The sequence below is a fragment of the Condylura cristata genome, unplaced genomic scaffold, assembly GCF_000260355.1.
Source record: "Condylura cristata isolate star-nosed mole 26May11 unplaced genomic scaffold, ConCri1.0 scaffold00004, whole genome shotgun sequence".
NCBI lineage: Eukaryota > Metazoa > Chordata > Mammalia > Eulipotyphla > Talpidae > Condylura > Condylura cristata.
In genome coordinates this window covers 65,471,266-65,480,861 of record NW_004567105.1, presented here as the reverse complement: position 1 = coordinate 65,480,861, position 9,596 = coordinate 65,471,266, and the positions used below count along the sequence as shown (strand labels likewise).

The 9,596-nt window shown below is 49.2% G+C and overlaps 1 protein-coding gene across 1 annotated transcript; it reads right to left on the bottom strand.

Annotated features, from left to right (window-relative positions):
* Positions 1 to 5,362: 5,362 nt before the first annotated feature.
* On the bottom strand, positions 5,363 to 8,995 carry CCK (cholecystokinin). The gene is made up of 2 exons (XM_004676277.2): positions 8,782 to 8,995; positions 5,363 to 5,726 (listed from the first exon to the last, which is right to left on the bottom strand). Exons 1-2 carry the CDS (start codon positions 8,993 to 8,995, stop codon positions 5,593 to 5,595), a joined length of 348 nt encoding a protein of 115 aa, XP_004676334.1. The 3' UTR covers positions 5,363 to 5,592.
* Positions 8,996 to 9,596: the final 601 nt, after the last annotated feature.

The window sequence follows — 9,596 nt, the reverse complement described above, 5'->3', positions numbered from 1 at the left end:
ACTTAACATTTTTACTTATTTGGACTTGTTTTTCCTTTCCATTTTCCTCCACTTAAATCTGCGCTGGTCTGAGTCGGCAGAAGGTGCTCACTAATTAGAGGTAACCATAGTTACCAAGTTGTCTTCAAAATACATGCAAAATACATTCCTTTTCCCCTCGGTTTAATTCTACAAAAAACATTTTCTTTGTTAGTCATTCTTTATTCCCTCTTCTGTTTCTTTGTTTGATTTTCCTAGCCCAGGCCTTTTGGCAACCTTATGAAAGGTCCAAAGTTAAAATAATAAAAATAAATCCCCATTCTTAGAAAACAGTTCTAAGCCTTGAATTACCTGGTTTTAAAGTTTCAATTGGGTGGGACAGACAACCAGAGGCTGACGGGAGAAAGGGCAAGAAAGGGCGAAAAAGGCATGCAACCTGCAGGTTTCAGTGCACACAGCTCTCTCTCAAGTCCTTTGGGGAGCGTTTTTTGTAAAAAGTTTGCCCACTTGAGGGCGATGTTGTCTTCTGGAGGGGTGGAACCAAGGTCTGTTTCCCAGCTGGTACTCAAGTTTGTAGACCTTCCCTGGCACCTGGGTACCAGATTCTGCAGGGGTGATGAGGCTTCCCCAGAAGGCTGCTTGGGTGTGGGCTGCCACCATTCCTGGTGCTCTAGTGCTCAGCGCCCTCAGCCTCTGGGGGCTCCTGTCTCAGGTTTTGAGGAAGGTCCTGTGCTTCCTCAATCTCCTCCTTGGACTCTGTCTCTGTACCTGCTGCATCAACATAGGGCCTGATACCAGGTACATGCTGTGAGCAGGGGAAGGGCTTGTAACATCCCACACAAGTTGATACAAGAGTGCACTTGGATCCTTTCCAGACAGGAACATAGGGAAAGATCACATGCACTGAGCTGTCCCTTCTGGCTACAGTCTAGGCCCAGAAAGGTCTGGCCCACTGCTGGTGCTGCTCAGCTGCCCGGGCCCAGCTGTGAGTGGTCTTGGAGTGAAGATTGCGGGCAGCTTATTCTGTCTGTAGCTTTATTCTCTCTTGGGATTTCCCAAAGCAGAAGCCTCTGTGGAGTCATATTAAAGGACTCAAAATTAAGATAATTAAACCAGCCAGCCATTCTTGGAATGGATGTCAGCCTATCTTCAAGTGAGTCTAGTTTCAGCAAACTTGCTGAGAGAAGGCTGAGCCCAGTCAGGGGCAGGTGCTGAGGGTTGTTAAGTCTTTCTTGAATTTAACACAGCTGGGAACTTGAAGGCGAGCCTGGGGCATAGCTGGCCCCAGAGATACCCTTTAGTTCTGGTTTAAGAGTGGAAAGGGAGATGCCCAGGGATTATGAACATTCATTGCCTTATGCTTTCTTCTTGCTCTGTCTCCGTGTCGTAAGCCCCCAGAGAGCCCAGGGCTGCAGGGGCTATAGGTAGTCATAAGATGGTGGAGGCTAAATCTCTGAGGAAAGAGAACTTGCTCTTCAGTCAGAGGAGCCCCAAGAGGTGGGGACATACACACACACACACACACACACACACACACACACACTGCTTTTTCCTCTTCTCTGTTCTGCCGCTGGGGCCTGAACTGGGGCACAGATCCAGAAATATGTGACAGAACAGGGTGACTGCTCCAAGTTTCTGGCTGGAGGGCCAAAAAGGGGAGGCTTAGAGTCTGGAAATTCTGGGGAGATTCAGGAAAAAGAATTCAGGAAACCCTTAGAATTGCCTGTGAAGCCCGAGGGAGAGGGGCTTGCCTTGGGCCTGAATTAGCATACTAACTGCTTTAAAACTGAGGAGACCGTGACCCAGTTCCCAGACTGCTCCCTGGGAGATGCACCATGCACTGGAAACGGAGAAGGGTGTAACTTCTTTGAAAACTGAACTAGCATCAGAATCACAGCCATGGACAATGTGATAGAGTGGACCTGACCAAATTAAGCACTGCTATAACAAAAGTATCAATATTTTGGGTAAGACTTAAATAAGATCTTAAGTCTAATAATACAATCAAACTGTCTAGGCTAATAATCCAAAATTACCAAATATAGAAAGAACCATAAAAATTTCAATTTTCCTTGAAAAAGACAATCTACAGACACCACTGATGTGATTTCACAGATGTTGGAATTATCAAGAACATTAAAGTTAGCTGTTATAAAGTGCTCAGATGAGTCAGTGCAAGCATGCTGAAAATAAAGGTTAAAACAGAAAATCTTAGCAAATAAATAGAAGATATAAATGGAAATTTTAGAACTGAGAAATGTCAACACCATACAAGAAACTCACTAGGTGGGCTCATTGACAGAATAGAAATGATAAAGATTCAGTGAACTTGAAGACAGGTAGATAGGAACTAGCCAGTGAGAAAAGAATACACAAGCCTTTGAGGTGGGTGAGGAAACAACAAAAGGTCTAATTTTCGTGACCTCAGACTCCCAGCAGGAGAGAAGACTGTGGTGCTCTTGGGACCCAGGGCAGACAAAGTGGCCGCCTGAGGTCCAGGTTCCCACAGCGAGGAGAGGAGGCGCAGGAAGTCTCTGGACATTGGGCCTGAGTCTGGGGTGGGCATAGCCACCAGCATGTCCTTACCTCCACCACCGGCGGTGGCCTCTTCAGAGAAATTTACAGCCTTGGTAAGAGGTCGTCAGGGGGCAAAATGCTAGACATAAGTGGCCACATAGGTGACCAACCTCGGCGGCTGTCCAGATCATCCCAGGACCGACAGGGATGTGTCTGAGGTAAACGTGACTGGAGAACGAGTTCTGTGGCCTCGCATGGCTCTGTCTCTGTGGAGCACAGCCACACAGCTGCAGCGCCGTCTACAGATGGTGCAGGGGGCTTGGAGAAGGGGGAGAAAAATACCTGCAACCCTATGACCCCAGCATGTTTCTCTTCATTTTTACTTTATCTAATGAAAAGGAATATGACTCTAATGTAACGAGGGGGTCTTTCACTTGACATGGTTATAGTTATTCCCCATGATTGGGGCCATCCTCACACACATATTAAATAACTGCTTAATAGTGCAGTTCTCTGACTGGATGTACATTCATTTCTTTAACAATCCCCAGACTGTGGAACTCTTCAATGGTTCCTATTTCTTTGATGTTTGTGATTTTAAGCAAAAAAATCAATGTTCTTCCTTTTCTGTTTTTGACATTGCTCTATGCTCTATCCTTTCTGGATTTTAACTCCAGCAAAAGAAATAGGACCCTGTGTGTGCATGTGCGAGTGTGTATGTGTTCCCTGCAACTCTCACTTATTACTCTAAAGTATATTTTTCTAATGGGTATTTATTCCAGGTGACTACAGATAACAATTTTAATTTGCAGCTTCCAAACAGGTCTCCAAGCCCCTTACTTGCCAGAGGGTGGCTCCAAGTTACCCCATGTAGAGGTTCCAGAACCAACTGCCAATCCAGGTGCTGCAGCATGTGGCCAGGAAGCACCCCACTGCCAGCTTCCTCTTGGAAAAGAGGGGGCCAGGGACTGCAAGATGAAGCTGACGCTTGCAGGCTTCATGTGCAGGTCCTGGCCCAGAGGAGGTCAGGAAGAGTTCTTTTCTTTCCTTTTCCTGCTTCAGAAAAAAGACAGTGAAAGAGTTCGCAGTGGTAAAGGGGGCTCTTTCCAGTGGAAAGCTGGCATTTATCTGATGATACTGACATGTGTGTCTACTGCGGCCATGTCCCCTGAAGAGACAATTCATTTCTGCCCTGGATGACAGTATGGCAAGCGTGACCGTTTGCTGACCTACAGACGTGAACCCGGGCGGGCCTGCTGGCATACTCATTTCAGCACCTGTGAGTGTCCACTCTGCTGGTTCTCCTTGGAAATGACTGTGACATCTACTGCTCTCTTTATGGAAGTTAAATGGCATCTTTGATAGGTGTTTATTTTGGATGTGCCTGAGTTATGGCTCCATCTTTGAAAATGCTGTTAACACCCAATGCCCTGATGACTTATACATCATTAATTCTTACCAGCCCTTCATCATCCTCACTGATTTTACATTAAATTCTAAGCCACTCATCCACCCTCACCCCCAACACACAAACAATACACCCATAGGCGCGCTCCGTCTTACCCCTGTATCTATGCACTCTCCCTCACACACTGATTAAAAAGAAGTGTTTTTTGCAGGCTATGTATATGTGTGTTATACCATAAGCATAGTTTGGGCTGCCTGAGAGACCAGCCTGTCGGGAGAAATTGAGCTAATAACCCAGGGGGAGCGAAAGAGCATGTTGCTGATGTAGAGTTGAATTTTACACTGAATCCTAACTTCAGCTCAAGTGAAATAACTGCATTGATCTGGCTTCCTCTTTGTAATCAAGGAAGAAGCATGAACTCCAGGGTAGGGGCCCTCCACCACCTGTTATCTATTTACTAATAAATCTCTTTCCAGTGTCTGTTTTTGGGGCCCCATATCCTGCTGCATCAAGCTGCCTGAGGGTTTTGCTGGATGAGAAACCAAGATTCCTGTAAGCTTTAGCCAGAAGGCCTGGAAAGACTGCACCGTGGGTGACTGGTATTAGGTCTTCTCTGGGTGACCCCAGGACCTGTCTGCTTTACTGGCCCTCCCCACCCCCAGACAGAGGGATTGGCCCATGCACTGATAAATACCAGAGCCAAGCCCCTCAGACCCACTGTCTTTTTCCTAGACCCTCACAACTCCAGGTGCTGGTGCGGGACTAGCAGCATTGACATCACCTGGGAACTGCCTCAGACTCCAGTCCAGACTAGCTGGGTCAGAATGAGCAGCTGAACAAGAGTCCTTGTCTGACTCATTTGTGTGCAGGGATGAGGTGCTGCAGTGGAGATCACATGGACTTAGGAGGCCTCACATCTCTTACTCTCGTTAGCCGGAGGACCGGGCCAGTCACTTTCACCTTTCAGAGACTGCTTCCCCCCCTGTGAAGGAGGACAACCACCTTAGAGCCACATGGGGAGATCATGTGCTGCTCCACAATTCCTTTACAAGTCAAGAATACCCCGCAGCAAAGGCAGCTGAGAAGCTCTGCAGGATGGACGATGGAGGATGCCATCACGACATGTCTCCCTTGGGTTTCACCCAAATGAGAGCTCATGCCAAGCAGGCAAAGGAACCTGGGAGATCTAATGGGGGCCCAGGAGTCAGGGTGGCCAAGAATAGGCCTTGGCGCTGCCACAGGGAGCCCTCTCCTAGGTCACCCTGACTGCAGCCCGGAAGTCAGCTCTATGCCTGACCCCCAGATTCAAGCCCCTCTGGGAGTGTCTACTGCAGGGGTTGCTCCTTGGGTGGCAGATGTCAGTCTCCCCTCCCTGAGGACTAAATAAGGCCCTTGGCATTCCACAGACACAGAGGATGAGGGGGGTAGAATGAAATCACTTTAATAGCACAGCAACACTGTAGGACCAAGAGTCACAGACAAGGGAAACTTTTTGTCTTCCGATTGTACAATTACTTCTGAGGTGCGTGGTGGTGGTGGACAATCTTACAGATTTTTCACATTGAGAACTTAATAAATACTTAAAACATCAAACAGGAGAGACCACGAGTTAGGAGTGTGATTGTTTTCTTATTCTGCCCTCTCCTAGCCAGGAGGTGGCTTCCGGTGGCACTGACGGGCGCGGTACCCTAGGAGGGGTATTCATACTCCTCGGCGCTGCGCCGGCCAAAATCCATCCAGCCCATGTAGTCCCGGTCACTTATCCTGTGGCTGGGGTCCAGGCTCTGCAGGTTCTTAACAATGGACATTCGACCAGAAGGAGCTGCGAGAGGCAGGGAGGAAGGAAACAGGGACATTATAGCTAAAACCACACTGGCTCAATCCGTAAAGGAGAAAAAGGAAGACGCAAGCAAATGTTTCTGCACATTTTTAAGGTCTCAGAGCTATCAAGTGGACCTGCTGCACTGAAATCTAGGGCGGGAGAAGCCGCGTGTCTGTGTCACCGTGAGAGGGCAATGCTGCCAGCTGCCTGTCATCAGTAGCTAGGTGATGCATTATTACCTCTAGTCCTTCAAAGCTGGAAGGACCCAGCTTTTCCCTCAGGGTGTTTTCTGTGATGTAGTTGGCCCCAGAAGAAAGCAATCAAGCATCTCCCCTACACTTCCCGGTTTCTATCTACACTCCTTAACAGCTCCGAGCATACCTACCTCTTGTTAAGATAATGCAATGATAACATTTTGATGTGGAAATGGTTAAAAACCTGGTATCAACTTTGCTAGATATTTGCTAGGTAAGTATTATTTTAAAATTCTTCATTTTTATGAAAAAGCTTCTTTTTCAAATATAACATTGAGAACAAAGTGCACTGACAGGTAACAATCTTAACACCTCTATAACACCCAGAGCTGGGTAGGCTGAGAGCTTCCTTTAATTCAGCCATTTTCCCTGAAAGCCAACAGGTGAACATGAGATGGGCTCTTTGGGATGGGTGTGAAGTCTCTTAGGAATGGGCAACATTCATGCTGAGTGAGTTGGGCTTGGAGAGGAGGAGCTGCTGGCGGTCCCGCCTACAGTCGGGGAGCAAGGAAGCGGTCTCTGGGGCACGCAGTCAGTATAACACCTTCTCTTGTGCCAACTATGGTGAGGAGAGGAACCTCAGGGGCTCCACTGGCAAGTGGGCATGATCACAGGGCTCCCATGCCCCACCTGCCATTTTCTGCAGGCGGCTGCCCAGCCAGCTCCTGCCCAAAGGCTGGGTAGAGCCAGACTGTCTTGTCTCTTGATAAATGACTGCAGGGGCAATTACTCTTTCTGGAAATCTTTCGGAAACTTAGTGATGACACCACCCTTTCTCCCTCTCCCGTCCCGGGCTTCCCAGCTTTGGAACTCAGAGCCGACCCAGCAGACCTCTCCAGCTTGTACAGTGTAGTGGTTCCACACCTTTCTGGTGAATGAATAGTCCTTGGTGTTACCAAAACGTTTAGACCAGTTTACCCCATGCAGTTGCAGGGAGCATGACTGACCTCCGGCAGGCTGCTGTAGAGTGCCCACTTCGAGGCTGGGCACAGCTCAGAGTTCCAGCTAAGGGAGAAAAAGTGGCGGCTTCCACAGGAGTGAGCAGCTGCACTGTTCATGGGTGGGGGCCACCGGGCTGGGTCATGGGAGCCGCATGTACTCCCCACATGTCTCCCCATTCCACACACAACTCTGTGCTGAGGTTCCATGCATCTCCCAGTCCTCACTCACCCGTTGACCCCCAGGGTTGACAGAGTAGGAATTTGCAACCAACTTATGGAATTGAATTCAAGGACCTGGCTCCTTAAGCTTTAGGGCTCCAAATGCGCAGTGCAATGCGAGCTGAAGGCTCCAGACCCTTGGGGAGGGCAGGACCGAGTGGGACTCTCAGCCCTGCGCTGCCTAGATGCAGCCCTCCAGGCGGCCAGCTCCACTCTCACAAGGTGTCTGTAACAGAACTTACTGGGCACGACTGTTGGGAGGACTGAAAGAACAATAGATGGCTTTGGCAGGCATAGGGCAGGTGTGCACTAGAGAACTGCTTCTCAGCTCTTTGAAAGATCTGCAGACACTTTCTAATGATAAATTCTTAAGCCTGCCCAAAGAGTACCTTATCTTGCTTAGAATTCTGAAGCATGATACATACGATAGTTGAGTAAAAATCATAGCCTCCTCAAGCTCAAACAAATTACGGTTCTAATCCAGGCGTGACACACCAGTAAGGTAAGACAGCCTCACGGGAAAGAAGCCCATCGCCTGCCCTCCCTGCAGTGTTTGCTGTGGTTTATTGTCCAGCTGTCTCGGTCCAGCTTAGAACACTGCTCCATAGCCACGAGTTCACTGTCAGGGTCATCGGGGTATTGTGGGTCAAAAACAACCTGTTCTGGTCCAAGTCCTGCTTCCTAAGGTCCCTAAGATGGATGAAACTCCTCTGAATCCCACCAGCAGCTGGAAGGGACACAGAAGAGCTGCAGCCCCTTCCACCTTTCTGGAAGGGACAGAGCTGTCCAGCAGCCACTCAGCTCGTGAGCTGCAGAATCTCCTTATTCCTGGAGAAAGACTGATGCTCAGAAAACAAGTTTGTTCAGTCCCACTGCAATTGGGACCATCTCTCCAAAGGCAAAACAAAAATGTGCCACTTATCGGGTAATCACTTGAATTTACTGGCGGGGAATCAAAATTGCTCTTGATTCTTTCCCCCTATCGCATACTTTTGGGGAAACAGACAAATCTTTTTAAACTGTTGCCAGACCTCAAGCCCTCTCTGCCTTGATGGCTTCCTTGCTAGAGATTTCCCGTGTCGTGTCGGTCTCTGTTGGCTCCTGGTTCTTTGCATTTCCAGTCAGGGCGTGTTCAGCGAACCCAGCCTTTTGATAGTCATAGTCAGGAACTATCTTTTAAAGTCTTAATAAGATGGTCTTGAATTTAAGCAGTAGCCTATGCCAAAAACTGGTTCAAAGAAAGCTTTTTTAAAAGTTTCCCCTCGAGGAGCATGGAACGAAGGGGCAGGAGTCCACCGAACTCTGGTAGAGGATTGTTGGGGTTTGGTAGTTGGTGTGAGGTGACAACATACATTTCTAGAGGAGTGGACTGATAACCCCTATAACGCGTAGTGTTGTAAACCAACATTACCTCAATAAACATAATTTAAAAATAAAAGATTCCTCTTACTAAGTTGTCCACGTTGGCTCTCCGTTCTCTACAAAGCACCAGGTTTTCAAATAGCACTATCTGGTGGAGAATAACTCAAGCAAAGAGTGGAAAAACCTTTTCACTAAACGTGTCCCGTTTCCTCCACCAGCCAGACCTCAGAGAAGAGGGCTGGAGGGGCGAAGCCAGCGAAGCCTGGGAGGCCCACGTACCTTTCCGTGCCTGCTGCACGTATCTGGCCAGCAGCGCCCCCAGGTGTGCTCGCGGGTCGCCGTCGGCCCTCTGCACAGCCCTCAGCTGCCTCCGGGGCGCTTCCTCTGGCCGGTGCGCCCCGGGGTCGACAGGCTCGGCCGCGGGCGCCGGCTGCGCCAGGGCGCGGGCCGCCAGCACCGCCATCAGCACGCACAAGCACACGCCGCTGTTCATGGCTGCGAAAAGAAAAAGGGAGGGGATGAGCGAAAAGGTGGGGCATCGGCGGAGTCCCGGTGGGTCAGGGCACCCCGCACGGAAAAGACTTGTTGCAAATGCGCCGCCGCGCTCCAGCGCCGCCGGGCTGTGCAGGCGTGAGCGCTCCTCACCCGAGCCCAGAGCCCGCAGCACGCGCGTCTACGCGCACCCCGACTGCTTTTTGGGGGAGACGCACCGGAGCCCGGGGCTGGACCACGGCCTGTCTTCTGCTTGTTTCGCAGAAGGGACATCTTCCGACTTCCTTTAGTTTGAGCAACTGTTTGTATAAAACCTCTATTCTAACTGGGAAAGCAAGTGGGTAGGGAGAGTGAAATACTCCGAAAGGAGGGTCCAGGGGAGAAAGGAGACCCTTGAGGGAAGGTAACCCTTTTCCAGAGAGTCAAGAAGAGGTCAGGTCAGCAGAGAAAAATGGGGGAATAAAGCCAAGCACAGTTTAAAAGGAGGGAGCAATAAAAAAAGCCTTATCTGTAAAGTTTCTTCAAGAAGTTTTTGGGAATTGGCGATCAACCACAAGTAAAACACAGACAGGATTTTAAAAAATTAAAAATATGCACTGTGC

What these genes read in the sequence shown, in the direction of transcription:
- CCK (XM_004676277.2), bottom strand. Translation starts at nt 8,995, where the DNA reads ATGAACAGCGGCGTGTGCTTGTGCGTGCTGATGGCGGTGCTGGCGGCC. An exon ending in CGTGCAGCAGGCACGGAAAG is followed by an intron (nt 5,727 to 8,781) that starts GTACGTGGGCCT and finishes TGCCTCTCGCAG; the next exon opens with CTCCTTCTGGTCGAATGTCC.